The 24,279-nt window shown below is 34.0% G+C and overlaps 2 protein-coding genes across 2 annotated transcripts in view; one reads left to right on the forward strand and one right to left on the reverse strand.

Annotated features, from left to right (window-relative positions):
* The first annotated feature begins 2,558 nt into the window (after positions 1 to 2,558).
* LOC107566615 (E3 ubiquitin-protein ligase RNF5-like) lies at positions 2,559 to 10,110 on the forward strand. Its single transcript, XM_016252106.1, has 5 exons — positions 2,559 to 2,925; positions 7,785 to 7,919; positions 9,360 to 9,414; positions 9,495 to 9,606; positions 9,732 to 10,110. Exons 1-5 carry the CDS (start codon positions 2,696 to 2,698, stop codon positions 9,839 to 9,841), a joined length of 642 nt encoding a protein of 213 aa, XP_016107592.1. The 5' UTR covers positions 2,559 to 2,695; the 3' UTR covers positions 9,842 to 10,110.
* Positions 10,111 to 14,805: 4,695 nt separating this feature from the next.
* The window catches only part of slc44a4 (solute carrier family 44 member 4), a 29,556-nt gene continuing 20,082 nt past the window's right edge, over positions 14,806 to 24,279 (reverse strand). The window contains 12 exon segments of the mRNA XM_016252107.1: positions 14,806 to 15,570; positions 15,661 to 15,745; positions 17,293 to 17,387; positions 17,473 to 17,543; positions 19,235 to 19,308; positions 19,390 to 19,497; positions 20,543 to 20,573; positions 20,657 to 20,916; positions 21,880 to 21,982; positions 22,310 to 22,402; positions 22,680 to 22,779; positions 23,680 to 23,802. Of these exon segments, the coding sequence (XP_016107593.1) occupies positions 15,464 to 15,570; positions 15,661 to 15,745; positions 17,293 to 17,387; positions 17,473 to 17,543; positions 19,235 to 19,308; positions 19,390 to 19,497; positions 20,543 to 20,573; positions 20,657 to 20,916; positions 21,880 to 21,982; positions 22,310 to 22,402; positions 22,680 to 22,779; positions 23,680 to 23,802 (1,250 nt within the window). The 3' untranslated portion in view covers positions 14,806 to 15,463.

Raw genomic sequence — 24,279 nt, forward strand, 5'->3', positions numbered from 1 at the left:
ATTTTGTTGAACCACCTTTTGCTTTAATTACAGCCTTTAGTCTGTTGGGATTTGTCTCTGTCTCGACTAACTTTGCACATCTAGACTTTGCAATATTTGCCCACTCTTCTTTGCAGAACTGCTCGAGTTCAGTTCAATTTGATGGTGAGTGTTTGTGGACTGCAGTCTTCAAATCATTCCACAGATTTTCAGTGGGTTTTGAGTCTGGGCTCTGACGAGGCCATGCAAGGACATTCAACTTTTTCTCCTTCAACCACTGTGTGTCAGTTTTGCTGTGTGCTTTGGGTCATTGTCACTTTGGAAGGTAAACCTTCTTCCCATTGACATCTTTCTGGCAGAGGGCAGCAGATTTTCCTCAAGAATTTGACTGTATTTTGCCCCATCCATTTTTCCTTCTATCCTGACAAGTGCTCCAGTCCCTACTGCAGAGAAACAGCCCATAACAGGACATAACCACCTCCATGCTTTTCTGGAGGAATGCTGTAATGGATTTCTGCCAGACATATCGTTTGGTGTTGAGGCCAAATAATTCCGTTTTAGTCTGCCTCAGAATCTTTCTCCAGTACAGTGCTGTTTGTTCATTCTGGTTTATGAGTGTCTCTCCTCTTCTGCTCGGCACTATATGCTCATGGATTACTGTGTCACTGGAGATCTACTGATGTTGCTGAGTAAATCTGGTGATCGTATCCCAGAGGACATGGCTCAGTTCTACCTGGCTGAGATGGTGATGCAATCGATTCAGTTCACAGACAGTGTTGCCAGATTGGATGGACGATTTCCAGGCCAAAAGCTCATAAATACCCGCCCACAAACTTTAACTGTCAAAATAATGTGATGGAATATATAAATCAAGGTTGAAAAGGGCCATTTTAACTCCTTAAAGCAAAACAATGACGAGAAAATAATATAAATAAATATAACGTTAGATAAATTTCCCAGGTAAACGGATCAAATCGGGGCAAATGGCCTACATTAAAGAGAATTAAGCTACCGAACATGAATAAAATATGTAAGCAGACACTGTCAAAACGGCAATCAAGAAATTAACCGATACCCTCGAAACAACATGCATCATTTTCAATGTAAGCAGCCAGAATAATCCAATTTAAATGCAAAAAAGTGTCCAATATAAGTGATCGTAAAAAGCAACATAATTAGCAGGTATTTCTCACACTCGTTCATGCACACACCATGACAGTCAAAACTGTGTCATTCATTGATACATACTGAATTATAATACGACTATTAAACATTTTTTTAATGTAAATGCGCTTACCTTCGTGTCGTTCTATAATTTTACACAGAACAGTCAAAACTAATCAGTTTTCAAGGATTTATCAATCTGGACCGTTTAAAAGATAAAAGACAGGATCGTATAAACCAGGGGTGGGCAAACTTGGCCCTTCCAGGCCACTTTCCTTCAGAGTTTAGCTCCAACCCTAATCAAACACACCTGAACCAGCTAATCATTGTCTTCAAGACTACTAGAAGCCTACAGGCAGGTGAGTTTTATCAGGGTTGGATCAAATCTCTGCAAGAAAGTGGCCTGGAAGGGCCAAGTCTGCCCATCACTGGTATAAACCGACATATTTAGTTTGGGGTTTGATTAATTCATGCAAATGTGCTCTGATTTCGGAGTTGCAGTGATAGAGTCTTCGTGTCATCTCTCTCCACAATAATTCACGTTTTGAGAGTTGAGTCACTCTTTAACTTATATTTAGGCATTGCAATTACTTGAATATACAGTCATACTACATTCAAAATCAGATATGTTATAACTTATAAGTTATCACGCTAAAAACTTGTCACTCATAAATCATAACGTCTGTCTGCTGAGCCCTCGTGATAAGTGCGGCTGTCTTTTTTAAACAATTAGCCTATGCAATTTATATGTTTGAAAACCGCCAAACTGACCCGAAAGCCTATTTTTACCCGCACGATAAAATTCAAAACCCCAATCTGGCAACACTGTTCACAGACTCGGTTCTGTGCACAGATATCTGCACTAACATGACAATTGTAATTAACCATACACATATTGCACATATTAATTCTCATTGTCATTTTCCTTGTTCCGATACATTTTTTTGTTTCACGGATGTTTAAAATCTAGATAATTCATATGTACTGCTCTTATTTTGCCTAAATTTTCTTAACTTTCTTTCTATTGTTGTTGTTGTTGTTGTTTTTAAGTATCTTTCTTCATTGGCGGGCATTCGACGGTATCCATGCATCTAGAAACTGTTCTTTCTCTCACAAACGCTCTCTAAACATGCATTAAACTCATTTCACTATTACAACTATTAAATCCCGTATTCAGTCAACAACAACATTCGCTCAAATCCCGCCCACTCGACTCAAAAGCGGAAGTGCTCTTTCGGAGTGGGGGGTTTTTGTTATTATTTTTTATGTATTTATTTTTTTTAACTCAAAGTTCAGACTCATCACCTTTTTTATGTATTTATTTAATTATTTTTTTTAACTCAAATTTCAGACTCATCACCATAGACTGTATAAAAGCTCATCACCTATAAAGGTTTACTTGACATCCAGTACAGTAGGTGGCGATAATACTCCTAAGGAGTTATTCGCCATTAAACAAGAAGAAGGAGTGGGAGGAGCTGGTGACTGCGGTGGCGTCACGTCCGAGCGAGAGCGATACGCAGGAGTGTTCGCGCAGTGCGAGCGTGAGAGGATGGAGGCCGCAGAGCAGCAGCGGAGCTCGAGTGACGGCGCGCCCGCCAGAGGAGCGGGAATCCCGGGCAGCGGGGGCGGAGCAGGTCCGGGGAGAGGCGCGGAAGGCGAGCGGGACAGAGATCGAGCCACTTTCGAGTGCAACATCTGCCTGGACACCGCCCGGGACGCGGTCATCAGCCTCTGCGGACATCTGTTCTGGTACAACCAATCGATAATCGATCGCCACCGGTATCATAAAAGTATGAGTGAGTGCAGATCTTCGCAGGCTAAGCATTAAAACACACACAGCAGGACAGTGAGAAAACGACCACAATAACCGAGGCTTATTGTTATTTACTCTTGTCAAACTGCAGCAACACGAGCACAACATCTCAGAGAAAAACAATGATGGATTGACAGCTTGACAGGGAAGAATCTGTCTCATTTTACAACCCTTAATCCACCATTATAGCTATAATAATACCATCAAAAAGTCAAAACTAGACTTTTACTCCCAAGTACTAATAAATAGTAGTCGCTAATGATACCATAATATTCTTGGTTGTAAGAAAATGTTACAGTACTGTGATACCACAGTACTTTTACTTCATTTACAGTTATTATAGTAAAACTGTGGTAAACATGGACTCCGAATATTCTGAATGAGCATTAATTTATTATGATTTTACAGTAGTAACATATTGTGTTAAGAATCACAAATGCACTATTGTAACCAGCATTTTCAGAAGATATGCTGGTTACAATAATGCATTTGTGTTTTATTATGCTGTTTATTAAACCTTTAGTCAAAATATTTTTTAAATGTTTACATATGTTTTTTTTTTTAATATCATATTTGATACATTAGGCTTTTATTGCTCATATGTTATAACACGGTGAGAATATGAAGGAAAAAACAGTTCGGTTTTATTCAGAGGCCCTAGTTTAGGCACAAAAAAAGTGAAGAGATTCTTATAGCTTGTATTGGAAATCAGTGAGATGTGTATATCAGCATCGCAGATACTTGCAGTACATAAAATGATATAAATATCACTCGCCACTCTATATCTCTAATAATATGTCTTTTAAGATGAGATTGAAATGCTTAGTTTTATGATCAAAGCATATAATGCAATGCGATACAATGAGAGATAAACAAATAAAGTTCCCCAAAAGCCTGATGATCATATTTGATACTCGCATCTGAACACGATTTTTCAAAAAAAAAAAAGATGTCTGGATAATCGGGTAAACCGACGTTGCTTCAGTCCGTTATGTGTGTTCATCTTGAAATATTACTAACAATATAAAAGTTATTCTTATGTTTTCTTTCACAGCAAAAAGACACGTGAATCGCAGCCTTATGTGCATGTTTGTAAAATGATTCGGTAACACTTTACTTGAAGGGGTGTGCATAAGACTGACATGACACCTTCATAATCATGACACGTTTTATGCATGTTTATGACAACTGTCATTAAGTGTCATTCGCTCAGTTATGTCATTTTTAATGCAAATATGACATTATTTGACCTAACCCTAACCTAACCCTTACCCCTAACCATAGCCCATAACAAAGACATCTCAAACAATGTCATCTTTGCATTAAAAATGACATAACTGAGCGAATAACACTTAATGACAGTTGTCATAAACATGCATAAAAACCCTTCATATTCATGACACGTGTCATGTCATGATTATGAAGGTGTCATGTCAGTCTTATGCACACCCCTTCAAGTAAAGTGTTACCAATGATTCTAAAAGGCATTTTACTTTCAATCAGAGGCGGAAGGCATGTAGTAGAGATTGCCTGCAACAGGTTTGTCAGGAAAGTTTTGATCATGTTGATCGAGGCTTTAGAAATTCACATATCAAATATGATACAGTATAGAGTTAACTAAACTTGAAGGAAAGTAATCTGCTAGTTCTGGTGTGGTGTTTGTGTTGTGACGTTGATCTGCCGTCTTGCAGGTTTACGCCTGAAATAAATGCTACAACGACAGACAGAAATCAGGACGATCTGCTCGGGCCAATGTGAAACTCACTGTATGTGCGTCTGATTACGCAGCGGCTCGATGACTTGTTTTGATTGCAGCAGCTTGTTTTCTGCAGGGCTGTTCCAGCATGTGTGACTGGAGTTGAGTGTGTTTTGTGCGGTATCTCGTTTCGTGCCGTCAGCGTGTGATTATGGGGTTAAGGAGAGATTAGACTCTGCGGGAGGATTGAGGCCGTAGTGGAGGAGTAAGAACAGATTTGTCACACAACAGTTTGTGTGATCGCCAGCCTTCATTCATGTCAAACGGCTGTGCAGATGTTTTGGAGTGTGTTTGTGATTTGTGTGCATGACAAACGTCTGATAGTTCTTCAGTATTTGGGCAACAAACCCGTCAGGATCAGCCTGCACAACTGCTTTCTGTCTTAGCTTATAAAATATTGGTTTAGAATTAATTATGTGCAACCCTCTACGGACACCTTGGCAATTGAATCGCCATTAGCTAGTACATTTTTTTTGTTTACTTGCCAGACTGATATATATGTGTGTGCGTGTGTGTGTGTGTGTGTGTTTGTAAAATGGCACAGTTTTTTAAATATCTGAAAGTACACTCTTTAACATCAGTCAGTCAGGCATTAACCCTTTAACTGTCACCCCCCATTTTTTTAAATAGGCATGCAGGTGCACTATCCAAACTTAAATTGTTGTAATTTATGAACACTTTGGAATACAAACATAAGGTTGGTCTCTTTTTAAAGAAGAAAATCAGCAAATGATCGCAAATGTGGAATTTTTTTCAAAACATTTAAGTATCAAAAAGTTATAGTAGTTTAAATTTACTGTAAAGAAAATGCACTGTTAATTTTATTTTATATATAATAAATATTTTACATATCAGGTTTTACTCTAAAATTGGAATAAAATTATAGCCTTATGTCTAAATAAGTTATGTTCCAAATTTGAAGTTTGAAAATTGAAAATTGAGTTTCCTGTGAGATTTTATTTAGGGGCGTTATACCACAAACAGCCACCGGGTGCCTTCCAAACTCCATTGAATTTTTTAAATCCATTTTTCTGTCACAAATGTCTAGATTTCTCTGTCAGTATTACTTCTATCTCAAAAAAAACACCAAATATGGAATCCTGAGACTCAGACCTTTCCAATGATATGTTTTTAGTCAAGATTATAAAAAGTTTGATTCTAAAAGACCGTAATTAATTTTGTAATATGACACTTGACACTGCCCACTAAGGGGGAGGAGACCGCCAAAAGATTTTAAAGTACCATTTCCATGGTAACGCAATGTCTGATTTCGAAATGGTTTTCACAGGATGAATCTTGGGCTTCTAACCTTTCAAATGATTTATGATGATTACTAAAAGATTTGATAGAGAAAAAAGCAACAACAAAAAAGAGCGCCAAACGTCCCACAGGTGGGACGGTGACAGTTAAGGGGTTTTAAAATATGATAATCAAGTATTATTTAATGATAGAACTTTAGTAATTAGAATTAAAACTTGATAACCATGTATGAATGCATTTTAGTCATTGGGAAAAAACTAACAGAAACACTGATAGGATAATAATGATATGAATTCTACTAATAAGAACAATATAAAACGCACTAAGGATTAATGAGCTATTCATGAATATTAATCAGGTTGTGTGCGTTCGCTCAAACTGATTTGCTGAAATCAAAACAGGGACGATAATAAATGAGCGCCAGCCAATGAGATTGCCGTTTGCGCATTAGTCCCGCCCACTACCGGAGAATGCGGCATTTCTTAAAAGCTGAAGAACTCCAAAGGAGCACTGTTATTTTGACAGGAAAATACAACGAAGAATATCGTTTACATGTAGCACGTCAATTCTCTCTCGCTCTCTCTGCGTGTGTGTGAGACAAAGCGACGGCGAGCGCCTTCACACTAGAGTTTACGGTACGTCAAATACAGGTGCGCTGCGCATCCGTTGAGATGAACTGAAAAATAGCACTGATCGCTTGATGGAGAGAGAAACTCTGAAGTGCTCAGTCAGAGTGTTCTGTGAGTGAAAATATATCTGTGCTAAGCATATACTTAGCCTCCAACTCACACGCTGGCGAGTAAAATCTGAGAATTGATTAGCCAGTGGCTAATATTAGACATCATTTAGTCGCCCAGAGTAAGATTTAGTCGCATATGCCAGTGATTTACTCGCAATGTAGAGGGTTTTATGTGTTATATACACTTTTATAGGCCGCACTGTACACTTAGCATGAAAGTTTTGAATTTGACTTTTAGTCTGAGTTATTGAGTGAATCTCATTAAAACATGGCATATTTCACCTCAGAAACAACAACATAATATGTAAATAATAATCAATCAATAATATGTCTTAGTAAATTGATATTAGTTTTAGTTTAAAAATATATAATGCAACGCTACACAATGATGATTGAGAGATGAACAAATAAACATTCCTCATAATTCTGATGATCATATTTGAGACTCACATTTTAACATGATTTTTCTAAAAAAAAACAACTTATGAATATTCAAGTAAACCTAAGTTGCTGAAACGACATAAAGTTTGTTGAACATGAAAATGATTTCAGTCAAACTTCATTCATGACGATTAAAACATTTATCCCATAAATTATAACTACTATGAGTTATATTTTTATTCCGTTTTATTACTGTGATAATATATCAACATTTTTGCATTACTGTAATAATAATTGGGTGTGTGTTAAATTAATTAAGTAATTAAAAAATATCACACTGCCTAAAATCTTAATATTTCTAAAAATAGGCATATTTTTCTTAATGCAACTTCTTTTGGGGTGAAATATTTGTATTATGAATATATTTATATTATGTTGTCCTCTGGATTCATGAGATTCACCATATTTTGTTCACAACTTTGTGTCTTTTGATTTTCATGTCAAAGAAATTCTGAGAAATATGCAGACAGATGTGATTTATGCTGATGGAATGGATACGTTTATTTAGACCGATTTAGACTCATGAAAGAGTTTTCTTGCTTACCATATATTCTGTTGGCTTTAAATAAGAACTGTATTTTTGATTAAATAAATGCTTCCTTTGTGAGCATGAGAGACTTCTAATATTTGATGGTGTCTCATGTGTTTCAGTGGCTGGAGACGCGTCCCAGCAGACAGCAGTGTCCCGTGTGTAAAGCAGGAATCAGTCGAGATAAAGTTATTCCTCTGTACGGCCGCGGCAGCACCAGCCAGGAGGATCCCAGGTACTGCTCAATATACAGAATTTACAATAATTAGAGATTATGATAGAATATATATTTATTTAGTTAGTTATTTATTAGCTAGCAAGCACGTTCAATACAAATTTGTGTAAAATCATTTTGGCCCTCCAATAAAATAACAAGGCAAGTAATAGATTTTTTAATTAGTCACGCTGTAATTGGAAGGTCAGGTCAAGTGCATTGCATTGTGGGTCACTCATTGTGCGTGTCGTTATTTTTCTGGCAGATGTACAGTAGGTCGTCCAGGTATTCCATGAAAGCAGAAAGTTTGCATACTGCAAAAATAACATCATTTTGAACGTAACCTGATCTGGAGTTTGTATGTGGTTTGGGTCACATGTTCATGCTGGAGGCACAGAGAAATTACTGATATTAGTTAATAAACAACCATTAAAGCCAAATATGTGCGAGTTAAACTGTGTCACATGAGACTAGGGCTGCACGATATTTGGGATTTAAATAAAAATGTAAAAAAAAAAATTTGCGATTTATTATTATTATTTATTTTATTTTTAAAAAGCGATTTAAAAAAATTACTGGTTTGCACCAGGGTTATTATAGCTAACTATAACTACTAAAACATTTTGTAATAATTGAAATAAAGCTGCAATAAAATAAACTATTAGTATTAAATATAAAAAATATGAAAATAAACAAAAATATTAAAACTTGAAATGAAAACCAGAAATGTTGCCATGACAATGAACTGAAATAAGTTTAAGTTGAAGCACTAAAATTACTAACTGAAAATAAAAAATAAAACTAAAAATGATTGAAACCTAAAAAGTCATATTAAAAAATATTATAACCAACTACAAATTAAGTTAAAAACTGAAAATATTAAAATAGAATCTCATTTAAAATATTACTAAAAACTAAAATAGTATATAAATAATATCATAAAATAATACTGGTCTGCACAATTTGGCCAAAATTTAGTGATTATATATCAATATGCATAAAATATATAATACAATATTGTTGTTGTTCTTCTTATAATTATTCAATATAAAATATAGCAAAAAATAAAAGCAGAATGAATATAACTTGTACTATTTTACTGTAAGATAAAAACAATAATTATTATTATTCAATAAAATATTAAAAAGAATAAATCAAAGCAAAATAAATATAACTTGTAATATTTCACCAAAACAAAACATTAAGAAAAAATATATTATGTTAGTAATAATAGTCATAATAAAAAATATTATTTTTATTATTTTATTTTACATTTTTATTTCACATTTTACATTGTAAAATTGTAATCCTAATATTTATAATTATAATTTCTTCATTTTCAAATGTTAAACCATCAAAGCTTTATTTTGACAAGGAACATTTAAAGGCTTAAAATTGTATATTCAGCCTGATGATTTTACTCATTTTAATATTATGAGAAATGTCTAATGTGTGTTACAGATTGAAAACACCACCACGACCTCAGGGTCAAAGGACAGAACCAGAGAGCAGAGGAGTGAGTGTCTGTCCTTATGAATAACACTTCATCTGCTGCGCTATTATGCTGTGATTATGAATGTGTTTGTCTTTCTGCAGCCGTTTCAGGGTTTTGGTGACACAGGGTTTCACATGTCTTTTGGAGTCGGGGCTTTTCCGTTTGGTTTTTTCACCACAGTCTTTAACAACAATGACAATTTTCACAGACGAGGTCAGTGCTGCTGTTTGTTTTTGAGATGCTCACTATTAATATTTCACTATTCAAATGCACAAGCGTTAAGATCATGTCAGGCCTTGTGAATGTTCATTTTTAAAGCCGTGACTTGATCTCATCAGATCCTCAATATGGAGTCGATCATCAAGCCGACGGCAACGGCAACAACTGGCAGGACTCGCTCTTCCTTTTCCTGGCCGTCATCTTCTTCTTCTGGTTGCTGAGCGTGTGACGCCTTCTCGCTTCAGCCCGTCTGCGATCGAAACAACAGTAACACATGCTTTCAGAAGATCAGCTGTCTGTGTCTCACACACACACACACACACACACACAATGTTGAGAGACGGTATTAACAAACACTACAGGAGCTGATGAAGCAGCTCACAAAACGGCATATTTCACCTCAAGATCAATACAAATGCAATGAGAAATTACATTGTGCATAAAGAAAATGTTTGTTTTTTCATCATGATTAAACCCATTTAATTCCCAAATTCTCATTACTTTAAAGCTGCAGTACGTAACTTTTTTTTGGTTAAAAATGATCCGAAATCAATATTTGAGAAAGTACATAACCAGCCGGTGTTCAAAACTATCGCCATACTTTATTCACAACGGTTAGTTTATAATAATGTTTTCTAATTTGAGTGGTACGGGTTTTTGCGGGAAATTCGAGCATGGCACTGCGTCATTACATCACGTCTGTAAACATAAAGAAGTTGTCCCGGCTACTAGGCTATCGCATGTGAGGATCCTGCAGGTGGCCGATCGTTTATAGACTTTTCTCACAGCAGCCAGAATAATTAAATGTATAATTTTGATGGCGGATTGTAATCCAGAAAGGATTATGTGTTTATGAAACACATGTGAATGAAATGAAATTATATTCCAGTTTTAAATGTGCTTCTGATTACAGATAGCCTGGGGTTACACAAGATTTGTATTTGAAAGAAAACCAGTTCGAAGGGAGCATAATTTGCTTTTTGGGTTAAAAGAATTTCTTAATATGAAATTCGAAGAGTATGACAATTAGATTAGACTGTGCAGAAATTGAAATCTACATGCTAATACACACTATACTCATAGTCACTAATGCTTATGTTGTTAACATTAATCATTTGAGAATAAAGTATAACAATAATAATAATTTGAACGGTTTGATGTGATATGAGCTAATCGATCTTTAGATTTAATCACCACTGGTAGCAAGATTTATGGTAATGCTTTTTTCCTCAGTTGGTCAGAACAAACATGGCAGACTTGTTACTTGTTTAGATGGCAATATACAGTGAACATTTTTATTTGGGTCATATATTCCAAGACGTAGGCTAGAATCTGTGATTGTGAGTGCGGTGACTGACTGCCACACATACTCTTCAGAACATTAGATTCATCCGCGCTGGAGCCGTGCCGGCGCACAACCCATGCAAGCTAGATAATTCCACACACAGCTGCAATTGCAGGTTTTCAAACAGAGATGGCGACAAAGAGGCAAAACTTACGGACTGCAGCTTTACAGTGTATCATTTTAATAGAAATAAGAAATGCAAACCAGAAATGACTTAAAATGTTGTTGTTTTTTAAAGCTGAAAATTCAGTAAAACTTCATTCTGAAATTATTTTCCTAACAATTAACATTTTATTCCCTAAATTCTTATTTCTATAAGTTGAGATGTTCTAGTCTCTTTTATTACTGTAATAATATATACATATTTTTGCTGTTACAGTAGTAATAATAATTGGGAGAGGGAAATGTTTCATTAATTGTTAAGTCTTGGAAAAAAATATCTCAATGGATAAAATCTTAATAAAAAAGTATTTTCTTTCTTGTGATTTTTGGGGTGAAATATTACCCAGATACATTTGCCGCAGGTTTCGTGAGATTCGCTATATTTTATGTTCACAACTTTCTGTAGCATTTCATTTTCATGCCAAAGAATTTCTGTAATGAAATTACAGTGGGCAGCGCGCTGACATACATCACCGTTGCGCTACGGGCGTCCCGAGTTCGAATCCGGTTAGTGGACCTTTCCCGATCCTGCCCCCCTCTTTCTCTCTCACTTCACTTTTTGTCTGCTCTACACTGTCCTATCATCATAAAAGGTAAAAATGGCAAAAAAAAATCTGTAATGAAAAAAATGATGGCAGGCATGATGAATGTAGGATTTATTTCAGTAGTCATGAGAGCGGTTGGAGGCCGTGTCACTGTGTTTGGACGGACGTTTCACTTATAGAGATTCTTAAATCTGACCGATGAACGAAAACACAAGTCAGTATCAGACTTCTGTAATAAAAGGGTGAATCTCATGAGGCCTTTATGACCTGGACATTTCATCCCAAAAGAAAAAAAAAAAAAAAGCTTATTTAATGACCTTTTTTATTTTTAAGCCCAATTGCATCCAAGCACACTGATGCAAAAATAATCATATATATATATATATGTATATGTAAAACCCATTACTAAGACTAAAAACATCATTATTATGATGCATATGTATATATCGCATTGCTATGATGCTAAAATGTGTGTGTGTGTGTGTGTGTGTATATATATATATATATATAAAATTTTAATTAAATTTTTTATTTTTTTTAAGCAATGAGAGTTGTTAATGATGATGTTATTAAAAAATGTTTTAAAAACTTAAAAAGGTCAGAAAATGGGCTTCCTTTCATATATATATATATATATATATATGTATATATATATATATGAATGTTATTTCATATATAAAACAAATGCGACATTCAGAAATGACAGAAATAAGAATGTAAGATTTAAATGTTAATTGTCCGAAAATATTATAATGAATTTTTATTTAGTTTTTAAGTTTGGAGTGAAATATGAGCTGAATATGCTTTTGTGAGATCCACCCTTTATTTTCAATGTTTTCTGTGAGATTTCATTTAAAGAAACATCCCAAAGACGCACGCTAGTCATAAGCTAATGGTGATCAGACGTTCAGATCAGGATGAGCTTCAGGTCTGTTCAGGAAGTGTTTCCACAACAGTTTTATCTGCTGTGTGTTTGTTGTGTAAAGCAGACTCACACCATACGTCACAACTGTATTAATCACCCGATTCTGAGTTCACACACATCGTTAACGAGTGAAAATAGTAGGGGGGAAATTCATAATACAGTCAGGAAATATACTATTGTCATGTATGAAAGATTATAGATAGGAAGCTTAGAACAATTTTACAAAAAGTGAGTTTAATTTTCATGCACCCTTCAGAGTTCTCACAGGAGTGAGTGTTGGGAGCGTGAGCTGTGGCTGTGTATATTATGTGTGTATATATGGATATTGATGTTTTTAAGCATCTCTCTGTCATTGGCTGTGACGTTTGTTTGACTGCTGGGAGGTGATGATTTGTAATGCTGTCAGTTTTAACTGTTTGTAAATGTAACAAACATCCTGTGAACAAGAACATTTCTGTTGACTTCCTCTCTCTGCAAAGTGATTGGCCGGTTTGGACCTCCTGTGACCACGCCCACTTGTTAAATGTCACAGCGCTGGTTGTATTGATTGATATCTGCTGGGCATAAAGTGGGCGGGGTTTATGCTCAGAATCCGTTGATTCTGGATGATTTTGGGTGACTTTAGTTTTAATTGCTCTTGTTTGTCTTTTTCCTTTTTACATATGGCTGGCTAATTACGTTTGTAACAAGTCTTTTTGCCATAAAAAGTCTTTTGGTAGCTAAATTGCATATAATTATTGTGCATATGGGGCAGAAACTAAAGTGGGTGTGGCCTGTTCTCTGGCACTTGAGAAATAAACATTTAATACAATCGGTGGGATGTTTTTATTTGTATGAAATTATAGTAAAATAGTTTGAGACATTGCACTGTTTTGTGTAATTTGCTCAAAATAATACTAATATCATATCATGATACACCAGATCTATTGTACCGAAGCCAAAGTCAGAATCACGTCGTGTGATATATCTGCCTTTATAAGTGTAAGTTATATTATAACTGCAGCCTTGAGCGATTAAGAACCAGTTTTAACACTTGGGTGACTTTAATGACCACTGAAACCGGTTCTGCTGGTCTGGAGTTGAAGGAAGCATTCAGGACAAAAGCACACTATATAATGCATTTTTAAGGCATTTTATTTTATTATACAATAAATGTATAATAAAATAATACATTTAACAGTGTTGTCTTTGTTTCGAAATAAAACTACTAAATAAAAATGTTAAACACCATTTTATTTGATTTAATGATGTCATTGACAGACCTGGTTATAATATTAGTTTTTGTCTTTTTAGTTTTCATTTGACTTTCCATTTAAAGTTTCCATCATTTGCATTTTTTTTCTTTTTTCTTTTCATTTGCCACTGCAATAGAAGTACATGAACTAACTTAAAAAATAAAGTACATTTGCATTTCCTGAAGGGTAAGTTTTAAGAAAAAGTTTGAGGTAAGTATCATTTTCAGTCATTTTACTCCAGAAATTCGTTGTTTCAGTTTTATTTGATTTGCTATTTTCAGTTACTAAAATGTTTAAAGGGGCCATATGATGCTGCTAAAAATAACATTATTTCGTGTATTTGGTGTAATGAAATGTTTATGCGGTTTAAAGTTAAAAAAACATTATTTTCCACATACTGTACATTATTATTTCTCCTCTATGCCCCGCCTTTCTGAAACTCGTCGATTTTTACAAAGCACATCGGTCTGAAAAGCGAGGTGTGCTCTGATTGGCCAGCTATCCAGTGCGTTGTGATTGGCTGAATACCTCAAGTGTGAGAATATAAAACACGTACTTACAGTTTGTGAGTCAGAACAGCCAGCATTGTAGTCTACTCTCCCAGGATCAGGATACAGTCCTCCATAAAATGTGCTGCACACATCTGAATATTTGGGTTGAAGTGTTCTGGAACAGTGTTGTAAATACAACTTAACCACTGATTTCTAGTCGTGTCCTCTTGGAAGGCCAAACAAAGTAGTTTCGCTTTCACAACGAAACACAGCGTCACACACCACGGCCTTGAGTGAGCGGAGGCCTAGAGTATGCGGAGGCCGGCGGCTAGAGTGAGGAACGGCCGGCGGGCTTGAGAACGGCGCGGCCTTGGTTGTATGATGCCTTGCTTTAGTTTAGTCTATAAATTCAGCTTTTATTGTCCATCAGTTTTAGGATTGTGAATGTACTGAAAATAAGCACTCAATAATATGCAACATTTTTAAATGTATATATCTTTAAATAAATATTCTCTGTTTAGTTCCAGTTTACATTAAATCACACAGAACCAAATACAAATCATATAAAAACAGTGTTTACATGTGAAAGCAGCGTGCACTACTGCAACCATAAAAACATTCAAAAGTAAGGCTTTCATTCATGCTTATGGAGTGTCAGATATTCTGTCATTTATTGTATTTTATTCTCTATTACAAAGTGGAAAAAAAATGTTCAGCAGTTTTGGAAGAACAGAACGTTAGTTATTAATCTGCATCAAAAGCAGTCAATTGTATGTGCGATATAGCTTCACTGTGCACATCTTATATTAAAATCAGAAACTGAATATATTAATATGTAAAGATAATAATGGCTAATAATAAATGCTTTGGCTCACAGACATCTTCATCCAAGTTTCTTGCATTTGCCTTGAATAAAACCAAAAAAATGCACTGGCACATTTTCAGTAAAACAGTTCCAGGGTAAGGATGTGGTCCTTAACCTTTGGTGGTTTTGATTAATGAGTTACATTAACTGGTTTCTGTTGAAAAATTGAATCTCAGTATCGATGTTTAAAAGGGTCTGTACATGGATTCACTTCGATTGAAAGTGACAGTGCTTGAGAGTATGAAGTCAGAAACCCTCGTCATCTTCATCATTATCATCTTCATCAGCCCGTCTTGGCCGGTTTGTTCTTCTTGTTGAGGATCTTCATCAGGTTCTTGGACATGAAGTAGGGTTTCTGTGGACTGCCATCATTACGCTCCAGATCCTCCACTGCATGATGTAACGCACGGTGAGACACATAAAACACCTCAAACATTATATATGTTATATAGCATTATATCCGTGGTGTGTGATACTCACAGAAACACAGGAAGAGTGTGTCCACACCCATGTTATACACACTGAAGAAGCCGTGAGCGATCAGATACGCACCGAACACCACCGTCTGTCACACACACACACACACACACTTTACAAAACTAAACATGTTTATTTGCCACGACCTGATTCAACTTTACATCTCATTTCTTGCATGAAACCAAAATCTATGCAACTGTATAGCTAATTACGGAATGAAAGTATATTAACTCATTTAAACAAAATACAGGGAACAGAAGTGAAAGGAGTTTTAAGGGAACATTTTATTGTATATTTAGATTTTGACTGAACTTGAAAACTGAACTCCAAATAAAAAAATAATACAATAGAAATATATATATTTCCATAAAAAATGGCATGAAAAATATTTACTGTAATGTGTAAAATATGCAAAAAGTCTATTTTGAATCCAGATATTTTACTTTTAAGTAAAGAGTTTGAGGCATATTTAGATTTTGACTGAACTTGAAAACTGAACTCCAAATAAAAAAATAATACAATAGAAATATATATATTTCCATAAAAAATGGCATGAAAAATATTTACTGTAATGTGTAAAATATGCAAAAAGTCTATTTTGAATCCAGATATTTTACTTTTAAGTAAAGAGTTTGAGGCATATTTAGATTTTGATTGAACCATGAAAACCACAATTTCACCTCAAAATTAAATAAATAATTTTTAAAAATTAATAAAAAAAATATATTATGAATATTTTTCATTTGCATTAAATATTTACTGTAATGCAAATATATAAGTAAAATAATTTTGATGCAATATTTATTTTATTAAGTCTATATCAGATCATCCATATGTTTTATTTTTTTAAGATCTTTTAAGAAAAGACTTTGAGGCATGTTTAGATTTTGGTTGAACCATGAAAACCTCAATTTCACCTCAAAATTAAATTAATTAATTAAATTAAAATATTTGGCATTTAAATTTGCATTAAACATATTTACTGTAATGCAAATATATGAATAAAATAATAAAATATATATTTAGCATAGAAATTATTTCTATTTTGCATCCAGATGGTTTACTTTTAAGGACTTTTAAGGAAAGAGATTAAGGTATATTTAGATGTTGACTGAACAATGAAACCTCATAACAAATTAAATTATAATATAAAAACATATATTTTGCATTAAATTTTGCATTAAAACATATTTACTGTAATGCAAAGTGTTTTAAATTAAATGCATTACATCAAATAACACCATGTTGAAAACCATTTTTGTTGATATTTTGAAAAAAAAAAAAAAAAAACAGAGGTAACTATCATAATGTTACAATGCAATAAAAAAAAAAAAATTTTTTTTAAATATATATATACAGTATATATATCTTATAAGGTCCAGTATGCAAAATATAGTTTCTTGTTGATTTTTGATTTTTGGGGTGAAATGGTTGACAGGTTTGTTAAAAATTCACTTTCTGTGTGTTAATGCAATGCTGAACACTTGATCGCTGTATGTGACATACAGTTAAATACATGTAAGAAAAGACCAATCAGAATTCAGTATGCAAAAATGACATCATAATTTCAGTTCGAATTGCCGAACATTTGATCAAATGTAAATCAGTAATGTGAGGTGTGAACGTGAGTCTCACTATGATGGGCATCCAGTAGTAGTTGAGCGCCGCCGTTTCAAACGTGGTTCCTGGAGTCTGAATCCTGCCGGAGAAGAAGAAGAAGGCCAGCACACCTGAAAACAGACCAGACGTCATCAGCTTCAGCTCACACATGAAGCTCCAGAGATCTGAGGTCTGTCTAAACTCAACATCTCTCACCAACTCCACCGACCACCAGCAGCTTCCCGAAGAACAGCAGCAGATCCGTCACTTTATCCAGCACCACCACCCTGACAACAACAACACAATACCTTCTTAACAACCAACACATCTCCTCATGAGGAAGCATTGTCCTGTCTTGGGTTCTTGAGTTGCTCTTCTTTGTAGCTTCATAACACTGTTCCAAACCAGACAACACACAATCAAAAACATCTTTTCCATCTTTTGACCAAGCTTGTTTCCTTTTTCCCCTAATTGTGACCTTTATCTCACAATTCAGATTTTTTTTTCCCCTCGTAATGACTAAATGAAAGTACACGAAATTTGTTAAATAATAAAAATAGGTGAAAGGATTTTAAGGAAGAAGTTTCCATTTAGATTTTGTTTGAACTTCATGAAAACACCCATTCATCACAAAATCAGATTAATAAATACACATTAAAAAAAAATTTAAATTAAAAACGTTTCACATAAAAATTTGCATTAAGTTTAGATTCTGATTGATCTTCATAAAAACACTAATTTCACCTCAAAATCAAAATAAATTCATTTTTTAAAATAATAAATACAAAATTTTTCACATAAAATATTTTATTAAATTTATATGTTGTTTGAACTTTTTGAAAGCGTTCAATTTCACCTAAAAAAAAAAAATAGTTTTGCATACAAACGAAATTATTTTGTAAACTATACGAGTTTATAACTTGCGATTGCGAGAAGATATAAGCTTGAAAAAGTCAAGTGCACTTGTGAAAACAAAATTGTGAGATGTTAACTCTCAATTGTGTGGAAACAATTCTGAATTCAGTGTTTTATTCCATGGCGGGATAATAATAATAACAACAATAACAGAATTTGGAGATGTGAGATAAGTTTTCAACTTGCAATTGTCATATATAAACTCAATTCTGAGGAAAAAAGTCCGAATTGTGAGATAAAAATATTTTTTATATAGCCGTGACAGCGATACATATAACCGTTTCTATTTCTGTGACGTTTCAGATGGAACAACATACATGACATTGATCGTCTCAGGTGCTGATTATGCTATTTATTTAATGTTAAAAGTATCTAATGTGAATTTGAATATCATTCTGCTTGACCTTTATAGCCACACTGAAGACGACGCTGGATAATTTACCTCAGATCTTGAAAATAAATGAAAACAAGAATGAAAAAACTGAATGCAAAGTCTATTTTATGACATAGATTGTATCAATCACTCAGTATGTATTTTTAATAATGTTAAGATGGTTTTATATTATTTACTTGATCTGTTTTGTTGCAATAGTGCACTTGCAGAGAGAGAGAGAGAGAGACTCCGCCCACCTGCTCTTCTGATTGGCTGTGATTTCTGACTGATTGGTCGTTTCTGGATTGTACATATAAATTGCTTGTCGCTGGAATCTTATTGCAATGCGTCTGGTTAGTTCTTGATGTTTTTATATGATTGATAGGTTTTTCAGATCAGTGTTTTGATTTCTAGATTCTTTAGAGCGACTCCGCCCACCTGCTCTTCTGATTGGCTGTGATTTCTGACTGATTGGTCGTTTCTGGATTGTACATATAAATTGCTTGTCGCTGGAATCTTATTGCAATGCGTCTGGTTAGTTCTTGATGTTTTTATATGATTGATAGGTTTTTCAGATCAGTGTTTTGATTTCTAGATTCTTTAGAGCACATGCGGATACTTCAATCAATCCACAACTGATAATAATTGATGAGAAATAAACACACTGATGATTCCAGACTGTCGTCTCACCTTATAATGTTCCTCATGAGCAGAGAGAAAGCATTCATAGCGGACACACAGAAATTCTTCCCGTATATGGCGATCTACAAACCAGAGAAATGCTGACATTTATTCATTGAGCTGATGACTTTATGTGTACAGTATGTGTCAGAGAGTTTATGTACCATGATGTAAGCGTTCCTGTTGATGAACTTGATGAATTTCTCCAGACACCAGAAGCAGCATTTGAGGCAACACATGATGAAGCGCGTGCATGGGTTCTGAGCCTCTGACTAACTAACAGACTAACAACATTAACTAACTAACTAATGGACTAATTAAAGTTGAAAAAGTGAAAAAGCATAATAGAACTCCTTTAAAAAACATTTATGCTCTTACTGTGATCAGTGCACCAGTGCACTTTTTATTTGATGCTTTTCTATTATAAACTCATCATCACTTTTGAAATGTATTTTCTTTTATACTTACATCATAAAGATTTAATAAAAATAATATTAACCAATAATATCACAGGCTAACAACCACAAACCAAAATATGGTAATATTTTAGTCATATGAACAAATATTTGATTCATATTTTAGGACTCTTAAGTCAATGTATTAACTTTTTATAACAATATATAAGATTATATTAAATGGCATTATTATTATTATTATTATTATTATTATCTCCAGGTTAAATTGATTTTAAAAAATGGATAAAAAAAAGGATGACAATAAACTAATTTTAAGACCCTTGAGTCCTTGTATTGAATTTTTATAACAAACAATACATTAAATTATATTACATGGCATTATTACTATTAATATTATTACTATTACCTTCATCATAGGCAGGTTAAATCCTGATGAATAAATATGAATACATATTTTATCAATCTTAAGTCATTATTTTAAATTTTTATTATAACAATGAATAAAATATCTATTTAATATCATGTTTATTATTATCATTAAGTTATTTCAGGACGAGACCTCCCTGATTGTAAAGTAAAACGTGATTGGCTATAGCGAGAACGTGCTACGATTGGTCAGCGAAGTGAGGCTGTTATCTGATTGGCTTGAGTAGACGGTGGGTGGAGTCCACGCATTTGTGGATTGGTGTGTGTCTCGATGCTAGAAATGTTTCAAAATCCACTTAAAAAGACTTAAAAAGATATTTGTGAACATGTTTTTTATTTGCAAATCTCATTTTATTTATTTGTGGATCTAATTCTATTTATTCGTCAATTTGTTTAATTTTTGTTAATCTCTTTACATTTATTTGTGGATCATAATCTATTTATTTGGAATAAAGCAACAATTCTACCCCCATACTGGATCAGCTCTGACGGACTCTTTCATATGGCTGGAATTGAACCGGTGTATTTTCCACCAATACTCTACACTTTTCCTGCGGATCTGTTTGGCCTGGTGTTTCATGGGTCTTACCGCAGCGCTCTCATGAAGGACTGGATCAGAGGGAATGTTGGGATATCTGCCGGTTTGCTGAAGGCCCAGTAATATGAAGCGAAGGCGCCGGCAAGCGTACAGTGACCCAGAGCGATGACGAAGTTCACACACCACAGGAACGCAATCACGTTATAGATCTGCAGGTTAAAGAGGTTCTTCTGGAACAAACCCTCCGTGTTATAGTTAATGAAGACACAGCGCGCCGATGGACACGTGGGATACTGCGTAGTGTTGAACATCTGTGGAGAAAAACAGAGACACATGAGATCTCGCTCAGATCTCAACGATTCCTCATAAACAAGATTAAATGAAGACTGAAGTCTCCTGCTTCTCAGATGAGTGTTTCTCTTCTCTAGAGTTCCACAGGAGATCTCAATGTCTCAATGTGAACTTAAACCAGAGATGCCCAAACCAGGGCTAAAGTTGGTCTATGATGACCTTTGATTTGGCCATATTACAAGAAAAGCGAAAAGATAGGAAAAAACATGCCATTGAAGCATATTTTCAGTTCTTATTTATAATTTTGTTTTATTTTTGTAGAAATGTAGAAAACAATATAAGTGAATTTGATTTTTTTTAAATGTAAATGTCACAAAATAATAACATTTTATGTTATTATTTAAAAACAATGTAAAACATTTGAATAAAATACAGAAGGATATAATGCAACAATCACGTTTGATTTTTGAATCTGTTTTCCATCTGCATCATTTTATTTCTCATTTATTTATTTATTTTTACTCCTAAGGAATTTTATGAGTTACACAACCATTCAAAAGTCTGGATCAGTAAGATTTTTTATTTTTTGGAAAGAAATTAATACTTTTATCCATCAAGGATGCATTAAATGTATCAGAAGTGACAATGAAATCATTTATAATGTTACAAACAATTTCCATTTAAAATAAATGCTGTTCTTTTGAACTTGAACTTTGAACGAGAAATGAAAAAATCTGTAGCAGCACAACTGTTTTTAGCATTGCTAATAATCAGAAATGTTTCTTGAGCAGCAAATCAGCATATTAGAATAATTTCTGAAGATCATGTGACACTGAAGACTGTAGTAATGATGCTGAAAATACAGCTGTGCATCACAGGAATAAATTACATTTTAAAATAGATTAAAATAGAAATAATAATAATAATAATAATAATATTTCACAATATTACTGTTTTTCAGCGTGTGTGTGTGCGTTTCTGACCTCCGGGTCGCAGGTCTCGTTGGCTCGTATGACGCTGCAGTCGCCCTGTGTTGTGTTCATCGCCACGACCTTGTAGATAGGAGCGCCTGATGTGGCCAGATATCTGAACACACGCTCAGTTAAAGATTCACAACATATGAATCATGCAAACATGATGACTACCCATACACACAGTGATAAAAACACAACACAATTACTAAACTTTAATTAAAACGAAAACAGAAAATATAAAAATAAAAACTCATTCAGAACTATAAAACATATCTCAGTGCTACAAAATCACTGAGATAATTGGTGATGCATTTATTTGAAGTAGATCTAATGGTATTTATAACAAAATAAACATCTAAAAGTTTATTTGGCTGTTTACATTTATTAATTTGTTAGATGCTTTGATCTAGATCAGTTTACACTTGTGTGTGAAGGATACAGCGCTGTGATTCCCCAGTACGACACACACACCAACAGCAGCACAAACGTGACGATGGGATAGAAAAGTGTCGACATCATGTGACCCAACGCCCTGAAAACACACACACACATTTTTACTCACTCGTCAAGTCAAACTCATATAAACAGAGATCTCTACTTCTTCATTTCAATTCAAACATTAACATGATCATATGATTCATGTGATCAGTTTTAGATTCTGCTATGAGAATATTTCACATGTGTGAGCAATGCATGAGCACTAAGGTGTTTGTGTGTGTGTTTCTGGGCAAGTTTTGGCTAAAACTACTATGAGATGTCTATGAGACGTCCTCACTAATAAAGTAAAACCAATGTGTGTGTTTATTTACTTGCTGGTCTCCTGAATAAGAGCAATGGCGATGAGAATACGAGTCCTCAGGAAGATCAACGCCAGCAGCAGAATGGCCTCGACGATACTCAGAATAATCACTACAACAGAGACATTATAAATTAAATTAAATTAAATATTAAATTAAATATTAAATTAAAAATTATAAACTGTTGTGCTTTAAAATTTGGTGATCTGGTTGGTTTCACAATTGAAAAGGCTGAAAAAATTACATTTATTTCCCAAATATTCAGAGGCAGTTAAAATGAGAGTAAAATATTTGGGAAATGGATGTTTAAAAAAATAAGGGCAACTTGAGGAAGAATATAAAAAAAAAAAAATTATATCTATCAAAGTGGTGAAATTGTGGAATAACTGTAACAAGGAATTAAAAATGCATAGTTTACTTTGAAAATAAAAAAAGAGTTGTATATTTAAAAAAATCAGTTTTAAAATATATAATTCAAAATAAATAATAATTTATAAATGAAACGTGAAACAATTTTAATGTGTTTATAAAGGTAATTTTAAGGTGTTTATAAAGGGGAATAAATCTTAAATAACTGTTTTGTTTTTGTATCTTTTGTATAGATTAAATTATTAGTGCAAGTGACACTTATTAAGAAACAAAGGGTGAGTAAAAAAATAAGCCTTCAAAATAAATAAGGCTTCAGTCTACACCTTTTTTTAGTTAATATATAAAATTATTATGGAATTTGAGTATGAGGACTAAGAGTAAAAAAAAATCTTGATTATGATCAAATGAATGTAAATGAAATGAAATAGTACATTAAATTAAATGTTATTTGTTTACTCCGTTTGTCCCATTTTATTTTGATTCATTTCTTCATTTCTCATTGTACACAGGTTAAATGTTTTGTCACGCACATGAAGCAGATTGAATTTAAAAGAGCAACTGAACTGAACTGATATGGTTCTAGAATTCCATTGAAACACAAAAGTACCAGCAATGATAAAAAACACAAAGTGCAGAGACTCACAGAAGGCCAGCCAGGTGTCTCGCACCTGCAGATAGACCTGCACATTAGTGGTGAAACCCACGTTATTGAAGGTCAGGGTAGAGGTCGTCAGAGACATGTACTCATTATAACAGTACCAGATACCTGACAGAAAACAAGAATTATGACAGAGAAAAAAATCATCAACAGTGTTTTTAGTGTAAAACAAAATAAAAATGTAACTAAAATTAAAGATAGAAAATATAAAAATAAAATCTAATCTAAAACTATACTAGTATATAAATGATCTAAACCACACTGATCAGCACATCTCACAGTGGTGAAGTTACTGACTGACATTGTTGACATTAATCATTCATTAATCTTCAGTTAAATCATGTGCAAACATAAGCAGCATTAGTGAACAAGTTTTCCACATCTAGTAAATTTATGAAGCAACAAAATCAAAGTCAAACTTAATAAATGTACTGTTTAAAGGCAGGGTGGGCAGTTTTGAAAGCACAAGATCCCACCCTCCCAGCAAATCACTCTCCAAAGAGAGCAGTTGTGGCCTAATGGTTAGAGAGTTGGACTTGTAACCCAAAGGATGCAGGTTTGAGTCTCAGGTCTGGCAGGGATTGT

Source organism: Sinocyclocheilus grahami, unplaced genomic scaffold (genome assembly GCF_001515645.1).
Source record: "Sinocyclocheilus grahami isolate Dianchi unplaced genomic scaffold, SAMN03320097.WGS_v1.1 scaffold1088.1, whole genome shotgun sequence".
NCBI lineage: Eukaryota > Metazoa > Chordata > Actinopteri > Cypriniformes > Cyprinidae > Sinocyclocheilus > Sinocyclocheilus grahami.

What these genes read in the sequence shown, in the direction of transcription:
- LOC107566615 (XM_016252106.1), top strand. Translation starts at nt 2,696, where the DNA reads ATGGAGGCCGCAGAGCAGCAGCGGAGCTCGAGTGACGGCGCGCCCGCC. An exon ending in ACCAGCCAGGAGGATCCCAG is followed by an intron (nt 7,920 to 9,359) that starts GTACTGCTCAAT and finishes TGTGTGTTACAG; the next exon opens with ATTGAAAACACCACCACGAC. An exon ending in CAGAACCAGAGAGCAGAGGA is followed by an intron (nt 9,415 to 9,494) that starts GTGAGTGTCTGT and finishes GTCTTTCTGCAG; the next exon opens with CCGTTTCAGGGTTTTGGTGA.